The sequence below is a fragment of the Sphaerulina musiva genome, assembly GCF_000320565.1.
Source record: "Sphaerulina musiva SO2202 unplaced genomic scaffold SEPMUscaffold_7, whole genome shotgun sequence".
NCBI lineage: Eukaryota > Fungi > Ascomycota > Dothideomycetes > Mycosphaerellales > Mycosphaerellaceae > Sphaerulina > Sphaerulina musiva.
This window is the reverse complement of record NW_016017389.1, coordinates 750402-775841: the sequence shown is the minus strand read 5'-3', so window position 1 is coordinate 775841 and position 25440 is coordinate 750402. Positions and strand designations below refer to the sequence as shown.

Below are 25440 nucleotides of genomic sequence, written 5' to 3'. Positions count from 1 at the left end.
GCTCGGCTCGGCTCGGTTCGACTTTCCTCTGACTTACCTCCATCTTTTCCGCCATGAAAACGACACGATCGGCTCAGACCAAGTGTAGAGGTAGGTGGTATAGCACTATGTATCTACACCACTTCGGACTACACCCGAGCCAAAGGCGCCCACCCGACTTTGAGAACCCTGGCGGTACACATGACTGCGCTTCCAGCGAAAGCAGCCACGCCTACGTAGATCCAAGATGCGTCGTAACCACCAGGACCTTGCACTGCGCCGCCGATTGGAGACCCGAAGAGAAGCGCAACTGACATGACTGTGAATGCCATGCCAAAACGCGTCCCTACTACTGCCATGTCGGATGTCAAGCGCACAAAGATGGTGGGCTGCATTGCGAAGAACAAGCCGCTGAAAAACCCATACATGATGGCAACAACGTAAACACTAGCAAGGGCATTGGTCCCAAGAAACCCGAAGCCACACGCCCCCAGTGCAACTGTTGCCCCAATGATCATGTTCAGTGGTCCCAAGTACTGCGCCAATAGCGCAGGCAAGATTCGTCCTGGAATTGAACCCGCATTCATCGCAGGGACGATGTAGAAGCCGACATTCTCGGACGCGATACCCGACTCAATCGCGAAGCTTTGCACGTAGAAGAATGGTGTGAACATGCCAAGGAAGACGACGAAGCAGGCCAGAACAAAGAAGATGTATGGCCAGTCTTTCAGCGAAGCAAGGTCCAGGAGACGTCTTCGATTCTTCGGTTTCTGCGGAACACGGAGGAGGAGGTTCGCGCTCGAGAGTAGCACCAATTGTACGAGAGCGATGGCACGAACAGTCCATCCAAATCCCACCTGATTTATCAGATTCCTGATCATGATCGGGAGGACAACCCTACGGGATAAGTCAGTCTTGCTGCTCACCTCATCCCAGAGTCTCGCGCAAAAGGACGAAGCATTGTCTTTACTCACCCTCCGAATCCGCTTCCAGATGCGGCGATACCATTTGCCAGAGGAAGACGATATGTGAACCACAACGATGGAATCGCCACGCTCAGAACTCCCAGACAACCGCACCCAATCCCTATACACACACCTTGAGCAACCTCCAACTGCCACAGTTCAGTGCAGAAGCTCTGTGCAACAGTTCCGGCAACGATCAGGAGGGAGCCAATCGACAACAAGTGTCTGCTGTAACCAGCATCGTACAGTGGACCCGCAAAGAAGCCGAGGAAGACGAGCAGAAAGCTCTGCAGAGATCCCACGGTCGATATCGCAAAGGAACTCTCAGACGCGAGCAAATCCGACTCGTAGAAGGCTTGGAAGCTTCCGAAGCTCGCGAGGAGGCCTAACACGTTTTTGTTGTTTGTCAGCGCAAGTCAGCCATGCTTTGAGTTTGGAGTTTGTTCTAACCCCAGGTGTTGAAGTAGAGGCACCAAGCACCCAGAACCTGTGACCACGCTTGGAAGCCTGAGTCCTTCTGTATCTCAACAGGTGCGTCTGGGCCTGGTCGAGCCTTTTCTGACCCCTCGTCCTGCGAACTAGACATTATCGTTGAAGCTGCTACAACGATGTGGTAAAAGATTCAATAATTATGATCATGGATTGGTTGTGATGGCACAACAAAGAAAACTCTCTAAACAGGGGAAAAAGCAAGAAAATGTTTAAAAAGGCAACCGGGCCCATCTCGTTCGGCTCTTAGGAGAAAGTCGGCTAGAAAAGAGGATCAGTAGTTAAAGTAGCGTTGCATTGCACGAGCGCAGGGCGGCACTCGCTCGCTGCCTTCCCCTGCCCCTGCCCTGCCCTGACGTTCGCGATCGACAACCAGACGGGGCATACTAACTTAGTACTGCAGGTCGTCCTGCATGCATTATACATACTTGTACATGTACGCACTATAACATATCCCAGCTTTCCAACCGAACTTGGCACTCGCCGAAACTAGTCTTAGAAACTTACCCACCCCCTACCTTTTTTATACAACCCTAGAAGTCTGTAGGTACATCATGTAAGTGGAGACCCTCGTTTAGTTTTTTTTTTGTGTGAGAATAATGCAAGACATCATCCACGCTAAGATAGATACCAGGTATGATTATGCATAATAGGCGAAAAGCTACCTAGAAAGACAAGGGGTTTTTTTTTCCAACCAATTGCGTCATTTTCTTTTTTATCCTAAGTCTGGACGCTTACCTAGGAGGTACTACTACCTGATGTACCTAAGGTAGGTACCTATCTATCTACCTTAGGTACTAGAGCTAGGTAGGTAGGTAGGTAAACCAAAGAAGAAGAAGAAAAAAAAGAAGAAAAAAAAAAGAAAAAAAAAAACTCGCTACGGAATTTTCGCGAGAAGAAAGCAAGTGGTTAAGAAATTAGAGAGAAATGGACAAAGATAAGCAAAAGAAAAAAACCCCAAAATTGTCCGTCTATGCTACCAATGCATTCAGTTAGAAGGAAAAAAAAACACCCTCTAGCGAGCCATACACAGTCTTTTCCTTTCCTTTCCTTTCCTTTTCTTTCCTTGACCTTTCTCATCATCAAAGTCGGCGAATACACATATGTGCATACATATGTACCCGTACGCCCCGCCCGGTCCCGCCACGCCCTTTTCAAAAATTCATAGGGCTGAGGTTCTCAGGTATGTAGGTACCTACGTAAGGTACATACCTGTACATACAGTAGGTAGACCTTGACCTCACATGTAGGTACATAACGCAGTGGACCTTGCCTAGGAGGTAGGTAGGTAGGTACCTAGTAAGATGTACCTACCTACCTAATTGATGATCTGGAATCCCTTAATTCAGGGTTCATTCGGTCGGCACGACCTATGCAAAAACTGCTAGAGAGACGGGATGATGAAAAAGAAAAGTCTTGGTACACCGAACGGACTCCGGATCTGCCCTGCCCTGCTCGAATTGGTAAGGTACGGTACGGTATGGATGGGGTCTGTCCATCCGTCCGTCGGGTGCATCAACCAACTACCTTAAGGTACCTCCTACCTAGATACGGGCCGCTTTTCGGCGTATCTTCATCAGAGAAGAAAAAAAAAGAAGGTTCGGGCTAAGGTATCTGCCGAAATCCTACGGGTGATCCGAGATAGCAGGCTATCGCCGACCACGACGCGGACGAGGAGAAAGACATAGGGCTGAGAAAGGGAAAATTCAGGTCGTTGCTTTATTCACAGTTGCTATATTGAAGTACATTATACACACACTTGCCATCCATCACTTATCTTATCATAATCAACCTCTTAGTGACTTTGACAGGAATGACTTGGAGTCTTCCTCTGTGCCGACGTAGCCAATGTACATGTCTGGTCTGACGACAACGACAAGCTTCTCGTCTGGCTTGACTTGCTCACATTCGAAGGTCGGCGCTCCCGATTTCACGGCGCCAGAGAGGCTCTGCCCAGTGGGGACAATGCAATAAGGCTTGACCTTGTCCTGGAACTCTGACCAGGAGTTTTGAAGTGGGCCGCCAAGGGAGATCACCAGGAACTTTCCGTACCGAACAGTACTGTACAGCCGTTGTGGCTCCGTCTGTTCCGCGGATTGAAGGACAACGTCGGGGCATCGTCTACCAGCTTTCCATATGCCTTGTTCGGATTCGGTCACCAGAGGTGAACCGATGGCGTCGTAGGCCACGCCCATTCCTACACGATCGTCAGTACCTGTATCTGCTTTCTGGGGGATGGTCTTGGCGACATACCGGTGATGTAACCTGCGCTCTTCTCGATATAGCCCACATACTCCTTGGCGGTGTTCATGGTCTCCCTGACTAGTCGCGCGGCAACATTGATGACGTCCTGTGCTACCGTTCTTCGCTCAATGTCGTAGCTCTTGACGAGTGCGCTTGCTGCCTCGGAGGAAACTGCATCAGCTTTGGTGGCCAGAGACAGACGCCAGGCCAGAGCCATCGCGTCCGCAATACCAGTGTTGAGACCTTGGCCACCGTTTACGGCATGCACGTGTGCGGCATCGCCACCGAGCAGAATGCGCCCCTGGCCTTCTTTGGACACGAACGAGGAGGCAATGCGCTCCTTGACTACATTTTCATCAGCTCAGCGACAACAAAGCTAGGGGAGCTGGAGCATCTTACTCTCGAAAGTGCTGAACCATTCAGTCTTGACGAACTCCACCCGATGGGGAGCCATGTGCTCTCGAATGGAAATCTCTGCCTTCTCCTGAGTGATCTCGCCATCCAGCAGGACGTAGAAACGTGCCATGCCACGCTCACGAGGAATCCATGATACTCTGGACTGCTCGTTCAGCTGGAATGTGATGATTTCCGGGCAAAGCGGGAAGTCGGTATCGATGAATGTATCCAAGACGGCCCAGGTCATTCCAGGCTTGGTGCCAGTAAAGCTGATTCCTAGTGAAGTGCGGACCATCGATCGCGCTCCATCAGCTCCAACAGCGTACTGAGCGCGAATCGTTCGACCAAGGTTGGTGGTCACAGTGACGCCTTCGCTGTTCTCAGCAATCGAGGTTGCGGTCTCGGCGTAATGGACTGGCGTGTCGAGTTGCTTCTCCAGGGCTGCTTCCACATCGGGTTGGCCAATCATGAGGAAGCACTTGTGGAGGCAGTGCTCAAGTCCAGTCCACCAGTGGCTCTGGCGCGACTTGAAAACACCAGCTTCAAAGGTTGAGCTCGTGTTGCATTCGATGCCCTTCTCCCGAAGTTCCTTGAGGACTCCAGCGACCTGGAGATACTGCTGTGTTCTCGCGTTGAGGGCATCGGCACGACCAAGCTTGAGAGGTCCGGATTTGGGATCTGCCAGCGGGTTAGGTGTGGCGATTGCCAGACAGAGCGCAGTCGAACTGACCGATGACTGAGACTGAGTTGCCAAGCTGACGCAGCAACATTGCAGTCAGAAGTCCAGTTGGCCCACCTTTCCATTGTTAGTCAACGATCCTGACGTTTGTTTTGACGACGTTGACTGACCTCCGACGATAACCACATCGACTTGTTCATCTTGGACAACAGGGAGGCTACCCATTGTGGCTGCGTTGAGTATGACTGACAAAGATTATGCTGAAGAAGATTACACTTGCGCGCGTGCGAGGATGGCCAACAATTGCAGAGTGCAAAGGCAGGATATTGTCGAGATATCTATCGAGAACGTCCGGGTACCATATCTTTTTTTACTCGCTCGTGCCATCGTCAAAGACATGCGTAGATCCCACTGCGGAATCTTCCGAGGATGGTTGGCAACAGACGCCTTGCAGCCGAGCTACGTGCGAGAGAATGATGTAAATCTAGAGCGCCTAAGGTACCTACTACCTAGTCGCGTGCAGTGGGTCGAGCTGGTTGATTGCGCCACGTGTGATCGTCGTCAGGTCCTGCCGCTTGAGGACCTTCTGGAAGGAGTCTTTACAACCGCCGTCCAGGTCCGTGCACGCCCGCGGCACGCGTCTTGGCTAGATGGTGACATGGTGTGGGACTAAGGGCCACCCTTTGAGGGCGCGATACGACAATCCAGAAATAATGCAAGTTGGAATACACCTAGCGCAAGGACTTATGGGTCGTATGGGTCTTGGCTTCGCCTCGTTGTTCCGTTGATTTTCTCTTTACCTTCAACCAGGTATACGCCTTTTCCTTGACATACTCTCCACGGCGTCTCATGTCACGACGGTAGGGATCCGAACTGTTGATTGCGCTGGTATAGTGAACAATACCCCACTTGACGAAGTCGGCCGAAATACCCCGATTATGATCGGAGAAAGTTTGCCGAGAAGCGAAGTAAGACAAGGGTCTATTGAGAAGTGTCTTATCGGCGGCTAGATCGATGAGGCTAGAAACGGAGAATCAGCTGTCCAAGTACCTTAGTCGTCTCAATCGGGCTCGATGTCTAGGGGCACAATCGCTTATCCCACCTAGAGAATGCTTAGCGCGTCTCGTGTCGCAAAGTTGCACTACTAGTAGACAGTGAGTAAGCAGCGTCGGAATAGAGACTAACTGCAACCAATCGAGTAAGCGGTACTTTCACCGTCAACTTGCAACCAGTGCTTTCAGTGATCAAACAATGCCTCGGACCTATTTGGTGACATTCGATCGATGCGTATCACGGCATATGAGGTCACAGGATGCGTATGGTTATATTGATCGCACCAGGAGATGTGTACCGAGCTCGAGCACCGCTGCATCGAAGTGGGGCTGTATGTCCATAGTTTGCGTCAGGTGTGGTTAGTAGATCAGTGTATGGACTCCGGTGAATAGTCGTGGTGGTGGTGTCTATAGCCGCGATGTGCATAGCCAGCTGGTTACATCTCGTTTCTATCAGGCACCGGCTGTTTTTCCGGCCTATTCAGCCTCAAGAGCGAGCGCTACAGTCTGACAGGCTATTACCATCCACACGGAAAGGGAGCAAGAGGCAGGAAGCGCAAAGAGTCGATTCGACACGGCCGTTCATCAGGAACGGCGCGCTCTCCCCTTCACCCCTGCAAGTGCGACTCTGCGACTCTGTGATCTTTTCTGTGCGAATGTGCGAAGGGCCGTCCTCTAGCAGTGCGCGGCATCGCCAAAGATATCGCTAGCTGTAGGCACCGGCGGGTAGCTTAGAGAAGTGCATACGTGCACATAGCTGAGATGTTGCTAGTAGTGACGTTGAGGGCGGCGTGCTCAGGGCGGCGTCCTCGGAGCGGCGGCTAGTGAATGTGTTCTTTCGGTGCCGGGCGATGAGTGTCGACAGCGGAATGAAAGGTCGTTGGCGTTGGTCAGCACTCGCGGAGGATTGGTGATGGTGTGGAGAAAGGTGCGAAGGTGAAGGTGTAAAGAAGTGATGCGCAGGAGCCGGAAGCTCCCGAAGGCAGGGCGGGCCGAGCAGAGGCCGGACCAAACAACAACCAGGCCGGGATATGCTAGCACTACTTTTGGCAGAGTCGGCTCAGGCCGCAGCAGTGTCCCAGTCGGGTGTAGAGAGGTAAGGTAGACCAGAGCGCCAAGGCTGCCGGCTGGGCCTGCTTGTTTTTTTTCTCTAAGGGTCGCGGGAGGGAAGGGACGTCAGTGCAAGTGCAGGCACATCTGTCTCACTGCCGCTTCGCTCCTGCCATCCACGTCCACCTTCGCTTGCTTGGCCAAATGGGCAACCTACCTTACGCGTGCATCCCGGGTGCGCCTCCCGTCTGCGGCCTGCGGCACATGGAACTCGGGAAGGGACCTGACCTGAGGTAGGAGGTAGGCGGGGGAGGTAGGTACCTGACTCTGGCCTTACCTCCAAGTGTGCGGCTGCACGCGGTTCGCATCAAGTGAACACCGCAACCCACTTCGGTTCATTTGGCACGCACGCACGCACGCATCCGCCCACCCACCCACCCCTCCACCCAGCGCTGCACTCCACTGCCTCTTCATCGCGAATTCTATGATGCAGCCGGCTGGCGATGACACCTCATCTGGACATTGCGACCGAAGCAGTCATCGCGCCGTGGTCCCTGTGGTCCATGCGAACTGCCTAATGCACGCTGGGCGACCACTAAGCGAGCGTTTCTTGGTATAGCTATCAGTCAACATGGCGACAGGCTCCGTCAGACCAGAAAAGATAGCCTGCGCACTGCAGCCCGCCAGCCCGCCATCCAGAAAGTATATCAATGCGCACATGCGCCGTGAGGAAAGAAGGCCATTCATCCAACCAACCAACCAAGCAATCGACCACCTGACCTGAAAGCCACGCATCTCCTCTCCTCTCCGTCGCGACACAATGCCAGGCCGTTCCATCTCTGTCGATGAGCGCGACATCGAGGTCGAAGCCCCTCGAGCGCCGCTCAAGGCTGTCTCCCACGCAACTCCCTCTGAGGCTGCGCACGAAGTGAAGCCCACCACAACAGAGACACTAGTGGATGGCCCTACCGATGACAATCGGGCACTGGCTTCGCGCATCTTCGCTATCATCAAACGATACAAACTTCGACCCAATGAAGAGGAAGTTCCAGAGGCAAATGCCAGATTCATCGACCAGATCTCCGCCAAGATTTCGGCGTCGGAACCCATCTTGATGTGCCTGCCTGCATTTCCCTTCAAATCACCAAATACTAGCCTGAAGGTCCTGGGAACGCTTCCTGACAAAGCGGAGGAGTTCGCTCTTGCCCACATGAATGGCATGTGTGCTGCCATCACCCAAATCTACACACCAGGTGCTGGTCTGATGATCATCTCCGATGGTCTTGTCTACAATGGTACGTGAGGCCCTGATTGGAACAGCGATCCCGTGCATGGCTAATGGATACAGACCTTCTCGGTGTTCCGGACAGCTCCGTCTGGGCCTATGGAGAGACTCTGCGCTCGATGGCCGTCGAAAAAGGCTTCAACCACATCCAGTTCTCGCGACTGAAGGACCTCGCCCACATCAACATACCAGATCAGCTGGATCAGATCAAGTACATTTCGAACGCGACCAACTTTCGCCATGCCTTGCTCTCGCAATTCGGAAATCCAAACTTCGACGCCTCGGCGAAAATACACGAAGATGACGATACCTGCCTGACGTATCGGGGCTATATTAAGTTCCTGATGACGGACTTGCAAGACGTATATCCTGTGGGAACAAGCATGTCAAAGTCTCAATACAAGAAGGGCGTCGAATATGTGGCCAAACAGATGCTGTTCAGAGGTGATGTGAGTCGCATCTTTGCACTACCTTACTCTCTCTTGCAAACAGGACTTGTACTGATCTTGCCTTAGGCTTTTGCGAGTGCGGTGAAGGCGACATTCTCCCACTACATCCGACTGTCGATCCACCCGTCCAATGCATCCTCGGACAAGAAGATATCTATCAGCCCGCTGCCTACCGACACATCTTTCTCTACGCCATGGCATTGCTGCATCGCATTCAGACTCGACGGCACCACGACTACCGGCCATCGTGCGGATTTCGAGGCCGACGACCGCTATGAGCTCGTACACGAGAACGGTAAACCCAGCTTCTTCCGAGAGAAGACCGATTTGCTTTCATGGGGCCAAGAGCGTGGTGGCATCGACTGCGAGCCTTTGTATCCAGCTGGACTCATGATTCGACCCCGCGCTGGCGCCAATGCTCTGTCGATCAAGGACGTCGATGGCCCGAAGCTGCGTGCCTTGGCACAGCTGAACTCGCCTGTCATACTGCGTGACTTTGCTCAAACACGAGACCGGGAGCTTTTTGTCCAAAAGTCGTACGACCTCGGCGCACCGACTAGCTGGAAGTTCGGACTGGTCTTGGAAGTCAAGGACGCTGGAAGCGACAGCCGCGGACTCAACAACGTGCTGTCCGCCGAGTGGATGCCCTACCACTACGATGGACTTTTTAAGACCGAGAAGCGCTCGCTTCCGGATGGATCCGAAGAGCTTGTTTCGACGCCACCACGATTCCAACTGTTCACATCCGTGACCAAATCACCACCCAACACCGGCTACACACTCTTTTCATCTTCTACCTTGGTCTTCCGCCACCTGCCGAAAGATTTGCCCGTGGAGCGTCTGCGAAATCTGACTTGGAACGTGTCAACAGCATCATTCAACGCCACCAAACTTCGTGGGCTGCCTCTTGTGGTAGATCATCCAGCTACCGGTCAGCCATGCTTGCGCTTCCACGAGCCTTGGCCACAGTCACGCACCGCTTTCGAACCCACCCACATTGAGATTGAGAACGCTGGAGACGACGAGAAGTGGGACAGCGAAGCCATTTGCAACGCCTTGACCGACGTGCTGCATGATCGACGTGTCGCGTATTGGCACTCGTGGCAGAAGGGTGACTTGCTCGTCAGCGACAACATTTTGGCCCACCACACTCGCAGCGATTTCAACGCTGGTAGCGATCGGGAGCTGTGGAGAATCCACTTTGATTAAGCGCATGGCGCATGCTTGTCGCATCAATCGGGACCGTGCGGGGGTTTCCTCTTTCCAAATATGCATACTGTTCGGGAGTTGTGTTGTGGTTTTCAAGCTAATTTGTATGTGTATGTATATATATGTGTCAGGCAAACAGTATACAATTTCATGAAGCACAAAAAGTTTCCCCTCATCTCTCCTCATCACTTGGCGACCATGTACCTTTCCATCTATCGGTAAGAAGCAGGATCCACTGTACGTCCCGCTTGGTCGCAATCTTCGGGGTTGTTCCCCACATTCTGGGCACATGCCGAGTAACCCTCGACATCAGTGTACACTCCACTCGTCCCATCAGGACTTCCCTGCTGCAGCGCACTATTCAACACACTCGAACCACTCGCACCCGGACCCAACGTGACATTTCCATTCACAAACACAGGCTGCGCAGTAGCATTATTAAAATAATACGTATTCCTCTGGCACAATCTACTCGGCAAGATGATTGGCTGGTTAATCAAATGTTTAAACGTGCCTGCACTGTAGCGAGGTGCATTCGTGGATGCGAAAGTGCTGTCGAAGGCTTCTGGATAAACTCCTGGACCGGAAATCGGGTTGGGAACGATGGCCCAGGCGACTTTGGTGCTGAGGAGTCCTGCGCCGGCGGACTGGTAGGCGGCGTTTTGCGGTTGGAATTGACCTAGTCGGACGGGGTTGCCGGCGAAGAGGAGAGGGGAGGCGACGGCGGGGACGAGACCGTTGGGGAGAGGACCGTTTTCACCGGCGACTGATTGGGGTTAGTCGTTTGCAGTTGGAACAGATTTACAGGAAGGAAAACAAAAAGGGAGAAGACGGGACTTACTGTATGAACTGGCCTGCGCAGCCAAAGGAGTCGAACTTCCACCCTTGGACACATACGTCACATAAATCGTTCCCTGGGGAAGTGCCCCATCGATCTGCAGAGCCGAAATTCGAATATCATCCGTATACCCCGTCGTAACCAACACCGGTTGATAACCGCTGGGGAATCCATCGGGAAACACATTCGGGTCCGAAGGCACATCCAACAAAGTCAGGCCGTAGCCCGGAAAACTGGCGTCTACGGCTTTTTGTGCGGCGGCTTTGGGCACGGGGACGATGAACCAGGTGGAGTTTGAACTCATGGTGCGGAGATTGGGGTTGAAGGCTGCCACTTGGTTGTTGCATTGGGCAGTGGTGAGGGTTGCGAGACTGCTGAGTGTTGCCGCGAGGGCGGTGGCGGAGGGGAGGTAACGCATGATGGGCGTTTAGGATGGGGGAGAGCGAGTGGTCGGTCCCAAGGAAGAGATGGGGGAGTGAGGGAATGAGAAGAAGACAGAAAGTTAATGGAGACCAGGTTCAAGAAGATAAGATCACATAATATATTATATACTCTCCCTCTCTCGAGAAACAAGAGGCGGAATTGTGTCCAGAAGGGCGCCACTGAAGTCACAGTCTGCTCCAGACGAGTCATCCTCCCGCAGTAATGCAGCTGGGAAATATCTGTCATTGATGGACTGCTTCCTGGTAAACACCACGCACGCACGCACGCACGCACATTAGACGGGAGAGATGACAGGAAACACGTTGTTGTGGATGGGTGATGATTATGATGATGATGCCGCGTTTTGAATGAAATAAAAAACTATAAGAAACCGGTTACGGAAACACGGAATAGCGAATGGTGAACATGTACCTACAGGTACCTACCTGCAATTTCACATGTATCTCTCCCTGTCTCTCTCTCACTCTGCAAGGCTGCAGCTTCATCATCATCATCATCGAATCAGAATCTTTGCATCCCCATCTTCTCGAACGGCCAGTCTCGATCCGCACGCATCACAAACGTGGGAATTTCGTCGATCTGCCCGGCTGGACCTGAAGAGGCTGAAGCTGAGAGGAGGATCCCGCAAAGACTAGCCAAAATTTAAAAAGAAAACTGGTCCAGTAAGATGTCATTCGCGTCGATTTAGCGTAGTTTCTTAATCAAAAGTGTAAAAAAAAGCTCTTGTGGGAGAAAAGTCTCTTTTCTTTCGCGTGGAGAGAAAGGTCCTTGGAGTGTATGTGTGGCGTAAAAAAATGTTTTGTTGGTGTTTATTAACCTCCGCGAGAGGTACCGAAAAAAAGGCCAAGAGAAGATGAAGTCTATAGGAGGTAGATATCTAGATGGGTATCGAGGGCGAAAGGCTCTAGATTCACTTACTCTCCGATTTTCTCCAGCGGCGTTTGGAATCCTCCGATTCACTTCATAAGGTACATATAACTAACTAACATGAGCGGAGGTGTGCTCTTGTGGCGTACATGTACCGTACACGCACTTTGATGCAGGAACGACTCTAGGAGGTACCGGCCGCGGGAGAACGATGACGATCCATCGGAGGAGGTACATGTAAGGTACATGTACATGTATATACCTGTTTGACTCGTCAACTGCCCCGGTGTGGCATCCGAATATGTGCAGGTTTCGCATTGCAGTCCTCTAATGTGTACCTACATGTACCTACTTAAACAGTGTCAATCAATCGTGAGAACAGGTATCAGAGGCATCACATGAATTACTGAATTATACAATTATCAACATCTATCGTAGTGCTCGAAGTCGGCGTAATGCGTCGTTTATACGGTATGTTTCCGGAACAATCTGCCGTGCTCTGGAAAGACTCACCAGTTATATCGGCGTGCCGGCGACCTGTCAGAATGAAGTTAGCGAACTGTTTTGTGTGGATATGCCGTCTTGACGTGTACTAGGACACACCTTCATCGGATGAGCTTCCGTGTTGAAGACAAACATGTTGTTGCCGTCGTTGCTGACTTGATACTCTGCCTCGGGAGCATGGATCAAATAGCTGTACTTCTGTAATATTCACAATCCAAGGTCAGCAAATAGAACATTTCTCTCTTGAGCTTCTTGCCTGGGTAGACTCAAAAGTTTCCATGGCAAGAACTGAACAAAAGAAATTATGCGACTAACCAGCACTTCGGCAAACCAGAACGATTCCTGAAAGTCATCAAACCCGCCACCGCCGGGTGCGTTCACGTCGAGAATACTAGAATACCCGGACCCTGTGCGACAAGTCTCGTTGATCGCCACAAAAGCATTCCAGGAAAAGTCTTGGTATTTGCGGTCGCCGGTGGCACGGTATGCGTAGTAAAAGCTCTCAATCACCTCCGGTCGAAGGATGTAGGCACCGTTATTGATCCAAAAGCCCGCCCGCTCGTAAAATTCCGTCTGGTTCGCCGGCAGGCTGGTCACGTTCCAGGAAAACGACTCGGGTCCGATCTGTGTGAGTGTCTGCGCGTACGTATCCTCGCAGGAATCCACGAGCTGCAAGCCGAAATCGATGTACTTTTGCTCTCCGAGCACTATGCCGCCCAAGATGAAATTGCCGCCATCGAAGCACGCCAGATGCTGGCTCGAATTGATGAGGCGGTGGCCGTTGTAGTCGGCGAGGAAAGTCAGGTCGGGACGCGAAGTGGGGTGCGATGCCAGATACTTCATACTGCTGTCCGCAGCGAGGACCCAGCGGTCCTTGTACGTGGCAAAACGGGATGTATCATAGACGTACATCTTGATGAGATACTCGTAGAAGGAGTCAGTGCCTCCTGTCCAGGCCCCGAATGCATCTGTAAAGGAGCCGTTGCTGATGCTGATGGAGGAGCCCACGAGTCCCGGAAAGGGCTCTGATGATGCAGGACGAGGGTTCAGGGCGTAGCTTTCTGCTCGCGCGGCGAGCTCTCCATAGGACAAATCACCAGTAAGATCAGACAGTCGCTGCCACTCCAATATCAACGTTCCGATGGTCGCGAGACCATTGGTATCTTCCCCATCATTGCTCCGGTTTCCCACGTAAATGTTGTTATAGGGAATGCCAGTAGGAGTATCAAAGGCGAAGCTGAGGTTGTTGGCGAGATTCTGCGCCTGAGATAAGAGACAGGCGACCTTGTTCTTGTCATCTGCGAGGTCACTCAGAGGTCCGCTCAGCAAGTCGTAGCCTGAGAGTAGACCGCCTAGATAGCGAATAGTGGTTTCGAATAGAGATACAACCTGGTCCTCATAGCTCACACTCCAATCGATTGTCGGAACATAATCCAAGATCTGATTTACAATCGTTTTCTCTCCCATAACCAGAGCAGTAGATAGAGCGTCTGCTGCAGACGCGCCCCATCCATTTCTTGAATTGCCGAAACTGTTTGTGACAGGATAGAGCTCGTCGTTGGGGAAAGCATATCTATACCATATCAGACGTGCGTCCGTCGTCTCTGTAGCAGTCCCACTTACTGGTAATATCCTGCCCAGCTGATTTCAAAAGCCTTCTTCACCGCATCCGCTCGCTCATTCGCCTCTGCACTTGTTTCTGCTCCACTCGGTGGTGGGTAACCGCCATTTTCATATTGTGGTTGTTGAGCAGTAGCGATGGACACGGCACTGAGAGCCAACAAAGAAGACGAGTAGTGCATGCTGTAGGCAGATTACGGGACAGACGCACGAGGGTGTCGAAAGAGATGTATGATAAATTACATGTATATGGGCCAAAAAAAAAGAGAGTGTGTGTGACCTCTTGAACGAATAGCAAAGTGTACCTACACAAGCAAGAACTATACGCACCTTCTGAGGAGCAGCATAAGATCGCCCGGTGCATCGCATCGCGTGCCATCGTCGCCTGCCTATCCCAGCCTAGGTGTCTGCAACTTTATTACAGATGATCTTCGGCGTGGATGCAGAGCTAGAGTTCTAAGCACAACAACAGCAAACACGCGCAGTTCGTGTGCACTGCGCGCACTTGCATCCGGCATGCAGACGTTCGAAGCCCATGACTTGCGTGCAATCACGACGGGAATAGGAGGGGAGGGGGAGGGGATTCCGTAGTGGTTGCGATGTGAGTGGGCGCAGGACGAGCTCGGTGCACGAGACGGAGGGTGGAAAGCAAGATGATGAACATGACCAGAAGCGCGTCAGGGAAGGTGGAACAGTAGCAAGAAGTACTTCCCAGTGAAATGACTGACCGTCTCTCGGTCCGGGCACGGGAGGACCGCAGATCTTCATGTGGAGTGTCAAGTGAGTTTCAGGGGAGACCTGAGGAGGAGGAGGTGGTGGAGTTCCCGATATTGCATACATCCTACATGCACTTCGAGCATAACCGAGGATCTGCGCATGTGATGGTCGTGCGGCGCTGTGTGCGTGGACGTGCCCTGGCGTCTGGAGGATGTCGTGAGGTGCAGCGCCCGCTGTGCTGTTTTTGAGCTGCCAGGAATATCAGGTACCGTCGGAGCGGAAAGCATGCTGTGCGGATCCAAGGTTTGCACGCTGAGTACAGGCTCCCGCAGTCACCGGAGCTTTTGGGAGCTAGGAACCCTCAGATCTGCTACAAACCCGTATCCAGACGCCGCGAGGCATGGTTTTCGGGACGACAAGTTGCGGTCGCTACTCGATGGCGCGGAGGGGTACAAGCCCGCAAGAGACAATGAAGAGTTGGTTGGATCGTTGGAAGAGCTTGTCTCAAAGGATATCACACCGCGGCAGAGCCACGTGAGGACAGCGTGCACACTGCAGGACTGACTACGGCCACGAGCACGAGTTACGTGAGACCGCCTGGGCTGTCACACCAGCCATTTGTTGAGCTCATCAACAAAACATTGCAGGGAGGCCAAGAACAGGAGCAGAGCCACGGCAGGGCGCAGAGGAGAGGCATTTATAGAACGAGCGCACCAGGCACGAGCGTACTGCTTGCTGTCCACCTATATACCTAGGTATGCATCAGTCTAACCCCTCGGGGGACGATTCATTGACTTCGCCCAAGTCTTTGGTGAGACAGGCCCGTAATAGGTGACTTTCTCTCGTTTGCGTTTTCCTTTTCACGCAATGATGACCTAGGAGGAAAGAGAGGAAAAAGAGGACGCTGGCGACGAATTGTCTGAACCAAGAAAGCCTCACTTGGCTGACTATGGATGCATCCGTGGTACGGAACGATATTGGGATGAGGACTCTTCCTCAGGATTTCGAGAGCCTCCGCTTCATCAAGGAGCATTTGAGGCACCAATGCGGCAGTATCCTAATCGAGCAGATGTTGCACTTGTGGACGCTTGATGGAAGCAGATTCCCTGGTCCAAGTCATCAGAAGCTACCTTAGGTACCTAACTATTGTAATATGTGGACGGGATTCGGGCAAAGCTTCATCGCCAGGGAATCGGCGGCGACATCCGCTTTGGTTCGAATCACAGATGTACGATCAGGTGGACTGATAACAGATGCAGAAGTACATATAGTCATCATGGGAAAACAAATCGTCCCGTTGTGGTAAATATGCCGAATTGGAACGCTATTCCTGGACCGCGGCTCATTTGTGCGAGAGAAATCTCAATATCATCGACACTCGCACTTCTCGCCGATGTTGGATGAACCTTCTTCTGTGGCCAAGCGAACTTCTGCCGGCACTTCATCTCTTTCTCTCTCTGGCTTTCTCTGGCGCTCTCTCTCTCTCTTTCTCCCTGAAACTCAACTCTACCACGCTCAGGTACATTGAAGCCAACCACTCGTATCAATGCCGCAATGTTCGAAACCATAAAAAACCGAGATCACGTTGCCACCATTAGGCGCAATGTGCAATGCCGACATCGCCGTGCTCGGTGCGTCTCCGACCTTGGACGTGAGCAGGGAGGCGAGGTGTAAATTCACATACCTACATATATATATGAGGTACCTTGTTGAAGCAGGCGCGATAGAAGTGGCAGTCATTGATCAATTTGAACCTGCCCAATTCGACATACCGTGACATTACCAACACTCCGTCCTCTGCTACCTAACGCACACCTTACGCAACACGCTATCCTCCACCACCCGGGCATTGTTATCCTAAGGTACCTACCTTAAGCTCAGATCGCAACGATCATTCAGCCACCACAAGTCACCACTATGCCGCTCATCGCAAGACGATTTTCAATTACCAATTTCCTCATCGCGACCTCAGCCCTCGGATTCCAGGTCTTCGTCTTGTATCCATGGCACACCAAACTTGACGATGATTTCTCTGCGCTCAAGAAGGAAAACGTCCGGTTGATGCAAGCAATTGAGCAAAGACTACCTCCGCCCAAGGAAAGGTCAATCGTGCCTTGAATCACTACGGATGTAGTTGCCGACTGGGAAGCAACCTGGTAAGTCATAGGTCAGATTCTTCCGCGCACGTGCTTACTTAGTCAAGATGGTGGTGATGCAGCAGAATCGTGGGCCATCGCTCCGCGCACTAGAGCAGGTGATCTCTATCGCCACAAACTCCACCAGCGAAAACGGTGGGGCCCTACTAGGATGAGGAGTCGCGCACAGGGATATCAAGATCATGGCGGCGAATATGATGATATCAAGGCCTGCACACACCTCAAAGCTCACATTGAGACGTGCTTGCTATCCTCGACGGATTGAATGAGCGATCCCTTCCAATAACAGAAAGCGGATCACTCCCGGCGGCGTTTCACTTTTGGAATTTACTTATGCACTTTGCGAGTGGGACCATTGTGCAGATTTAACAATGAATTTGTTCCTTCTCGCTCCCTTGACCTCTTGAATACCGCTCCTGGGCGCATTTGGCTTGTGACTACCCATAGCATTAATCGATGATGACGGCACGTTTAGCACGGATACAACAGAACGGAAGCGCGTCGACGTAGTGGCTGATAAAAACCTCATCATTCCCGTCGGTGGCAGACTCGAATAGAAGATTCTATGGCATGTCAGAAAGGTGCGAAGGTGGTCGAATAGAGCTTGGATGTGGCCCATTCATGAGCTGCTCCCAAGATAGCACAGGGCTATGCAACAATGTATTGTCATGGTAAGTCCTGAGTAAGCTCTATTGAGAGATGTGAGGACAATATGTGGAATGTTCACGAAGCTGCGTGGAGTAGGGTCACTAGCGCGAAATCGCGTTGCCATTTTAATCCTACATGTACCCAGAACTCACATTTCGACAGCACCTCACACCTCATCTTCTTCCCACCAACTGCACAAACACGCTGCTTGCAACATGGCAGACCAGGAGCGCGCAGCCAAGCGGCAGAAGAAGAATATGCCGGACCTCTCGATCGATACGAGAAACACACAAGCCCCCAACATGATCGTCGACGTCTGCCCCGACGGTGACACAGTTCTGGTGGTGCAGGGCCTCGCAGGAGTAGCCAAGCCGTATGTATGCACTTCCTCCACGTCACGAAGCACATGCTAACCGTCACAAGTGTCGGCATTCGAGTATCCTCATCCGCCCTCAGCCTCACGAGCTCCGTCTTCCGCAATCTCTTCGCGGCCGCGGACGGCGACGCACCTCCAACGCCAGCGCCAGATGAGCCGCGGCTGGTACATCTCGCAAACGACGACGGCGACGCGCTCTTCCTGCTGCTCAACATCCTCCACCTTCGAAATGACGCTCTGCCACCGAAAATTCTGCCAGACCTACTCTTCCGCTTTGTCACTGTGTGCGCGCGATACGAATGCATGGTAGCTGCAGGCCGCGCCGTTTCGCAGTGGCTCGATTACATCTACACCCGATCGCTGAAAGCGACCAAGCTCTTTAGCCACGCCGCTGCCCCCAATGCGCCAGCAACACCAGCGACCCCGACACCTCCCACGCCTTACTCAGCCTTTCCTCCCGTCAGCGACTCACAAAGCCTCTTCAAGATGATCGAAGCCACCGGTACCCTCAACGACGCCCTCTACTTCGCGCGCTTCACCGCCCACTTCGTCCTCACCCAACCACTCATCACCGACATCTCCATCGCCACCTCCCCAGCTCAGCAACACCTCGCCCTCGCCATTCAAGCCCGCCAAAGACAAGCCCTTCAAGACCTCCGAGTCGACCTCGACCTGCTCATCGACCCTCTCGCCGAAAGTCTCGCCGAAGACTCCAAGCACTATCACGACTGCGCCCCCGGCGACGAGCCGCCAGAACAACCAAGTGACGACAATGAAACACCCCAATATTGCCCCGTGGACAAAGAAGGCGCTACCGAATTCCTCGCTGCGCTCCGCGACGCCAACTTGTGGCCCGCAACTCGCTGGCCGACTTCCTCGCATGTGATTTCCGGTCCCGTCGGCACCGTCGTGCACGCGATTGAGAATTTCCGAGTCCCCGATTATGACGCGACGGATGCGTGTTATTGGTGTGCGCATGTTGAGGATCGATTTGCTCGTTCGTTGAATCTCATTCGGGCCATGCATAAGGATCGATTGTGGGGTTTGTGTTTGGACTGTTACAAGGCGGGTGGCACGTTTCAAGGGGAGTGTAGGTATGATCATTACAAGGTTGCGAGGGCGAAAGAGGCGGGGCAGGGGGGTGGTGGTGGTGGACAGGCGTCTGTTGGGCCTGTCAGTGTGAGTTCCACGCAGAATAATTAGGCCGCGGGCCTAAGCATCCCATCCATCTCGGGCCCAGCTGAGTTGTACAACTTGAGCCCGAGCCCTAGAGACGTAGTGAAAAGTTCGAGCGAAAGACATTACCAGAGGCAGTGTGTATGCCTACCATACTAATTATATTGCTCGATTACACAATCAATGCTCAGATAGCATGACAAGTGATCCTGCGCCATTGCTGTGACAGGAAAGAAGCATTTGAACGGCGCTCCTAGTTCACCTCGTCTTCCATCTCCACATCATTAGCTCCTTCCTCTTCGTCCTCGCCCGCAACATGATCTTCATCCATCATCTCTGGCAACGAGCATGACCTGTGCAAAGGCTCCAAATCACCATGCTTTCCCTCGCCATCGTCGAGCTGCTCCTCTTCCAGGTCGCTGAGCTCACTTTCATCGTCTGCGTCATCATGTACACTTCCAGGCGCGCTGATGTCGACAGATGTGCCGCCAGGGAGGCTGGATCGTCTGTCCTCTTCGATCAACGTCTGTACCGCAGTAGTGCTCTTCGGCACCACCACGGGAAAGCCAAGGCTGTTGTTGGCGGTGGCTTTGTCTTTGGTGGGATTGGCGGCAGCCTTCAACAAGCACGCTTCGGCCGCAGTTCGGATTTCTCGTCTGCCTACGCCAACCTTTCGACGTACCGGTGCAAGATCAGGTTCAGCAGAAGCGGCCGCTGGAGCTGATACAGAAGCAAGGTCCGCAGCACCATCGACGTTCATGAGGTGAGAGAGGCTCATGGTAGGATTTCGTGCAGGGCTGGTCACCGCAGGAGTAGCATCCGCCAAGCGATGGGCCTCCTCTTCTCTCCGTTGTCTCTCTTCCGCTTCCCAGAGCTGCTTGCCAATCGTGCTGAACAGTTGCGCGTACGAATCGCCAATCAGGTCATCAATCGCGCCGGGCTTCATCAGACCTTGATTGATCTTCTTCAGCTCCTGCACTTCGCGGAGGACATCCAACGCTGGAGAACTGCCAGTTGGAGTTTCCTGCATCCAACTCTCGAGAGGACCTTTTCTTGCTATGAATTCCTCATGGGCGATGTTACTGAAACAAGCGGTCTCGAGCCCTTCCGACAAGTCGGCATGTGTGCGCATAAGGTACAGATAGGCAGTGCAGATGTCCTGCCACACATTGCCGTGCTCGAAGAGGTCATGCGGGCGTCTCCGAACCCTCCGTGCAAGCATTTCTAGACCAGCGCGATCCTTTAACTGCTTGAAGATGTTGACGATGAATCGCGTATATCGAGCAGTGTAGACAAAGTGTCGGCCAGCTCTCTCGTTCTCTGGACGCCAGACTTGTAGTACCATTGTTTTGGTAAACATCTGCGCGGTCAGAACTTCCTTTGCAGCCAGGGCAGAGGCGTTCGGCTCATGTAAGTTGACTTCTTCCGATGATGCGTCCTCATCGTAGACGATCTGGGCATGTTTGGCAATGATGCGGTGGTACCAATTTGACTTGTCTGCAGTACGTAGACTTTTCAGCACAGCAAGAAGATACGGCCTCCAGTCTGCCGGATCCTCGGGGAAGCTTTCCTTGCGAGCGTAATGTGAATGCTCGATAGCTTCCTTCAAGCTGGCGCGATCGAGAGTCTTCTTGCGCCAAAGCTTGTCCACGATAGAAACAAGCTTATAGTGTGGCTCCAGCGTAGGCTCGCGCTTAGAGTCCTTGCTCTCTTTCTTGTCCTTCTCGGGCAGAAGCTCAAGTGCCTTGACGAATGGCTCGACAACCTGAGCGGCTGTCGGCGGTGTATCGCGACCCCTGGTACGCTCGTCGGCGTTGTGCATCTTCCATACACATTTGCCAACCATGTAATGGATTTGCCACTGATCCGGGCGCCCATTTAACGCCCTTTTGAAGAGTACACTGGCCAGCTTCCAAACGGTATAGACGCGAACAGCTTGATACGAGGTCGACTTATGCACACCTGTGTGATTGCTGATGAATATGTTCTCATCATCAATCGCGAATGCCTTCATCGAGAAGGGCTCTCGAGATGAAGCGTACAGCCGCAAAGCAAAATCGTGATATAATTCTGTCATCTTGTTGCATGTCTCCTGCCCAATATCAGCCGAGCGATACGCTAACGCAGTAGCCATAGCGAAGCAGTGGATGGCATATTTCTGCAGCACCACTACGTCTTGCATGGAATTGTTGAGCTTTTCGGCCGACCAGACCACGATTTCTTCAATCTTTGTGTCGTATGCTTGAGCGATGCGAAACCACGTCTCCCAGTGATCCATGGTAAATTCGAGGTCCTGCATGAAGAATGCAATGGCAATGTCGACATCCTCGATCGGGGTCGGTCCGGTGCGTTTCTGAGTACGAAATTTTGTGAGCGACATGTGTCCCATCAAGAAGAACCAACCTTTCGAAGCTAGAACGGCGTCTCCTTCGGGCACTTGAGTGACAGCAAGGTGGTTACCTTCTCCTTTCAGGCAAGAGAACAGGTCCAGTGGTTGAATGTGCGACTTCAGGAACTTTTGTATGATCTCTCGGTTGCGAAGAATACCCTCGCTCGGCCTCTTCCTTGAAAGTGCGCTGTGTATCCTTTCAATTGCATCCTTGAGAGGATGCTTGACCAAGTCTTTGATTGTCAGCTTGCTTGCTTGAGCAAGAAGCAAATCCACGGTCTGTAGAGCAACACCGCGGTCGATGAACGCGTCTCGTATACACTCGTGTTCAATAAGCTCATAATCTGGGTTCAAGAAACACTTGAGACCGTAAAGGTCATACAGGACTTGCGCTTGCTCGCTGTCGTAGCCCTCGACATGCGTCATCGAAAAGAATTCGTCCCTGAGCAAGCGCACAAAAGTCCTGTTCAGACATGAGCAGATCTCGCGAATGCCCAAGTTGCGGTGTACAACACGGAGGAACTCGAAACGGTCCTCTGTAGGACTGGGAAAGACGTCGGGATTCTGCGACATGGCCTCTTGTAAGAGGGCATAAAGCATGATCCATATACGGGTTTGCGTCTCGTGCGATAATTTCAGAACTGATTTGAAAGACTGGAGTGGCATGCCATTCTGGGCCAGTGGCATTGATGCCCCAGGCAGCCTAACACGCATGGGGTCGTATGCGACATTGATGACTTGCAGGAGCTGGAGCAGCTCTCCGAAATTGCTAACAGCGAACCTGATGTAGTCGTCATCCATGCATTGCAGAGAGTCCTTCCCCTTTTGAAAGATGTCGAACAGTCTTTTGACCCATTCCGATATCAACCGAAGACTTTTGAGTATGGTGATGAGCCTCTCCGAGGGGTCCAGAGCGACAATTTCGGACGTTTTGATCTCCTCCAAAACCACTCCCACCATGCGCAGGTAGCAACAGACGACCATTGGATTGTATTCGATCTTGACGTATGCATCGCGCAACCGCTGCCAAAGCATCAGGCGCACTGATATTGGACTTGCTGCGAGAAATCGGACAAGGTCAAGCGGGACATTCGCTGGAGGAGCTTCGTCTCCATCGGACATGCGGTCAACACTGGGACTTCGAGTAGTGTCGAGAGATTCTAGCAATGGTTCCAAGCTCTCAATCACTGCGGCAGGATCAGAACCGTCCTGGCTAGTGACCCGCAAGAAGAAGTCTTTAGTAGTCAGCTTCGACAGCTCACGATCCAAAGCATCGACGGAAACTTCAGGCATGATTGCATTATTCTGAAGTTGGATGACAGGTTCGTCAGCTGCAATGAGCAGTCTCCTCAGATCATGCATGCACTCGATTGCATGTTCCTGTGTCACATCTGCCGAAGCGCTGATGGCGAATGTAGAAGCCCACAGAAACCGAACGCTGAGGTTGTCTTTGACAGCAGCAAAGTCGGGGGTGTTGCTCTGTATAATCATCGCTTCTCTTGACAAATCTGACCAACGTTGCAGGCGATCACCCTGTGTAATGATGGTGTCTCGGCCAACACCACTATCAGACTGTTTGATCAGAGAGTACACATCAAGGTGGAGCTCAAAGATAGACTGAATGAGCTCCGGCATGTCATGGGGAACTGACGCGGCAGAGGAATCCACGTTGTTCTGACATCGTCGGAGCTCGAGAGTCGCTCGCTCGAACAGGGTTTCGTCGAAATTAACGAGGATTCGCACCGCCACCATTTTAACTGGCTCTGGCCATTGATATCTCGTATAGCTGTTTTCGTGATCGGAGAACATTCCCGGTCGTAGCAGAGCTTCGATAAACATCCAGGCAACATCTGCTGCATCAGACCATGACGAGTTTACTGCGTCGAGTAAGTGCTGCAACTGTTCGTTCGGCAAAGCGTCGACTTTCGTCAGCGTTTTGGAGATGCTACCACTGTCGAGAATGTTTGCAGTGCTGAGAAGATTCTGGCTTTGACTGATGTCGAGGTTTTCACCACCGTGTAACAGCAATTGGGCCTTTGATTCATTCCATTGATCCATGAGGCCTTGTATGTCATCTCGCGCGTGACGCAGGGCGACTGTAGCATGTTGTGGACTATGAGGCAGCTGGTGGTCTTCCCCGTTCGTGGACTGCATTTCCTGTCGTACATGTCGGGATGCATCAAACCCGACAATTCCAATGCGCTCGAAGAAGTTCCCCACAGTCTCAAACATCCAGTCATCGGCTGCCTGGATTTCCAGGAGCTTCTGTTCTTTTTCCCAACGTTCATTGGCATCGTCGACTGCCTGGCGATCTCCAGCTAAGTCCACGGTGGAGTCTCGTGCACGGATACGCTTACTCTTTGTTCTTCCTTCCTCCGTATCCTGTATGCCCGCAACATCACCAGATCTTTTTCGCGAAGGCAGGGCTACAGTCGGCGAATGCACCAACTCAGCTTCTATAGGACTAGGACTGGGCGGATCCATACTCGGGTCTGCTGACGCAATCTGAGGCTGAACGGTAGGTCGCCCGTCCCCCATGCCAGGAAACTGCTGTGCCAGTGTCTCTGGATAGACAGTTTGCTTGAGCAGCCTGACCCTAGGTATAATGACCCTGGGGCTACTAGGTCGCTCTGGTACCTGTTGAGATGGTGGTTGAGGTAATGCTTGCGCGCCAACCACGTCGAAAGCGATGGCGCTGCTAGGCCCCGTAGAGGACGTTTCTTGCTTTTCTTCCATTTGCTGTCGAAGCAGCACGTCTCCTAACTCTGCCCAGGTCCGAGGCGCAGGTAAGAGACGTCGCTCCTTCTCGGCAAGCTTAATGATGCGGCCATCCTGTTGTCGCAGTGTATCACTCACTCGGATTACTTTACTATAAGGGTGTAACTTCTGTTTGAGGATTTGTGACAAGGCTCGACGTTTGCTCACCGACAATGGAGCCTGCAAGATGGACAGCTGATCCTGCAGCTGTCCAACAAGCTCTCGCAACTGCTCCGCGGCGAATCCTGTTTCAAGCCCTGGAGACGACAGCACGCTACCAAGAGCCTCGTCATCGGTCTCCAGAACGGACTCCAGGCAGAAGCGGGCCACGCGCTTACTGTCAAGAATTTGGCCAACAGAGGCGGTGCGACGCCACAAGTCCAAATCCGTGTCATCCTTATCCAGTGAATTCACAAAATGTGTAAGTGCGCTTCTGGCATCAACTAGTATCTGGTTGAGCGTAACTTTGAAGGAATCGAATCTAGCAGACAAGGAGTCCAGTTTGAATTGCGCATAGTTCTTATGCGCCAGGTGCAGGATCTGAGGTAGGGTGCTGGGTCCAGTGTCGAAGCTATTATTTGCTGTTACACGTCCGGGAACAGGCCCATCGAGTGGTAGTTCATATTCAGGCGTAGGTCCATACAGCTCGATACGCTGGAGTTCTGTTTGCGATTCGGGATATTTGAAGATCTCGGATTCGAACAATTCGCGATACGCTTTGGCAGCCTGGTCGTAGGAAGCCACACCCTCTGCATGAAGATTCAGCGCAACCTGATAGAGTCGAAGCGCCTCCTCGATCTGGATTTCTTTCGTGTCGTCGACCTCCGTGTCCGACTCGTCATCATATTCGATGTTGAGAGCGTGGAAGCCTCCTGACATGGTGATGGCACCAGTAGATTATATGGCGCTGCGCTTGTTGTTAGCGCTTCCTCCGTTCGGACGTGGGAGGCGCCTTGAGAGCACGTTCCCGGATGGAATTTTGATGTGGTGATGTGGTATAGCGGAGAAGAGAGGTGGTTGGTCAGGTAGTAGGCAGTACGGTGGTAGGCAGAGTAAGTACAAGCGCGTGAAGTGCCAAGTGACGCGTCTGTGATTTACACTAGAGCTACTGTAGACTAGCGTGAGCGGCCCGCAGATCCAGGGCAGCGGGC

The 25440-nt window shown here is 52.4% G+C and overlaps 8 protein-coding genes across 8 annotated transcripts; 3 read left to right on the top strand and 5 right to left on the bottom strand.

Moving 5' to 3' along the window:
• Positions 1-128: 128 nt before the first annotated feature.
• SEPMUDRAFT_164775 (MFS general substrate transporter) lies at positions 129-1600 on the bottom strand (the record flags this gene model as incomplete). Its single annotated transcript, XM_016908133.1, has 3 exons — positions 1395-1600; positions 954-1329; positions 129-876 (listed from the first exon to the last, which is right to left on the bottom strand). Exons 1-3 carry the CDS (start codon positions 1528-1530, stop codon positions 129-131), a joined length of 1260 nt encoding a protein of 419 aa, XP_016759353.1. The 5' UTR covers positions 1531-1600.
• Positions 1601-3220: 1620 nt separating this feature from the next.
• SEPMUDRAFT_118529 (FAD_binding_3-domain-containing protein) lies at positions 3221-4977 on the bottom strand (the record flags this gene model as incomplete). The annotated part of the gene is made up of 5 exons (XM_016901436.1): positions 3221-3630; positions 3687-4022; positions 4077-4751; positions 4804-4869; positions 4923-4977. 5 exons carry the CDS (start codon positions 4975-4977, stop codon positions 3221-3223), a joined length of 1542 nt encoding a protein of 513 aa, XP_016759352.1.
• Positions 4978-7049: 2072 nt separating this feature from the next.
• Positions 7050-11119, top strand: SEPMUDRAFT_150211 (Clavaminate synthase-like protein). The gene is made up of 4 exons (XM_016906022.1): positions 7050-8149; positions 8203-8588; positions 8655-10563; positions 10639-11119. Exons 1-3 carry the CDS (start codon positions 7675-7677, stop codon positions 9795-9797), a joined length of 2004 nt encoding a protein of 667 aa, XP_016759350.1. The 5' UTR covers positions 7050-7674; the 3' UTR covers positions 9798-10563; positions 10639-11119.
• Positions 10010-11053, bottom strand: SEPMUDRAFT_142704 (uncharacterized protein; the record flags this gene model as incomplete). The annotated part of the gene is made up of 2 exons (XM_016903012.1): positions 10010-10563; positions 10639-11053. The coding sequence occupies 2 exons, from the start codon at positions 11051-11053 to the stop codon at positions 10010-10012; spliced, it is 969 nt and encodes a 322-aa protein (XP_016759351.1).
• A 1234-nt stretch (positions 11120-12353) lies between the features above and the next one.
• SEPMUDRAFT_134416 (glycoside hydrolase family 47 protein) lies at positions 12354-14735 on the bottom strand. The gene is made up of 4 exons (XM_016902642.1): positions 14074-14735; positions 12766-14023; positions 12550-12648; positions 12354-12483 (listed from the first exon to the last, which is right to left on the bottom strand). The coding sequence occupies exons 1-4, from the start codon at positions 14250-14252 to the stop codon at positions 12463-12465; spliced, it is 1557 nt and encodes a 518-aa protein (XP_016759349.1). The 5' UTR covers positions 14253-14735; the 3' UTR covers positions 12354-12462.
• Positions 14736-16265: 1530 nt separating this feature from the next.
• On the top strand, positions 16266-23808 carry SEPMUDRAFT_68639 (uncharacterized protein). The gene is made up of 3 exons (XM_016909832.1): positions 16266-16943; positions 16991-17964; positions 18015-23808. Exons 2-3 carry the CDS (start codon positions 17663-17665, stop codon positions 19168-19170), a joined length of 1458 nt encoding a protein of 485 aa, XP_016759347.1. The 5' UTR covers positions 16266-16943; positions 16991-17662; the 3' UTR covers positions 19171-23808.
• SEPMUDRAFT_47793 (uncharacterized protein) lies at positions 16705-16905 on the top strand (the record flags this gene model as incomplete). The annotated part of the gene is made up of 1 exon (XM_016909043.1): positions 16705-16905. One exon carries the CDS (start codon positions 16705-16707, stop codon positions 16903-16905), a length of 201 nt encoding a protein of 66 aa, XP_016759348.1.
• Positions 19397-25168, bottom strand: SEPMUDRAFT_68632 (uncharacterized protein; the record flags this gene model as incomplete). The annotated part of the gene is made up of 1 exon (XM_016909831.1): positions 19397-25168. The coding sequence occupies one exon, from the start codon at positions 25166-25168 to the stop codon at positions 19397-19399; it is 5772 nt and encodes a 1923-aa protein (XP_016759346.1).
• Between the last annotated feature and the right edge of the window lie 272 nt (positions 25169-25440).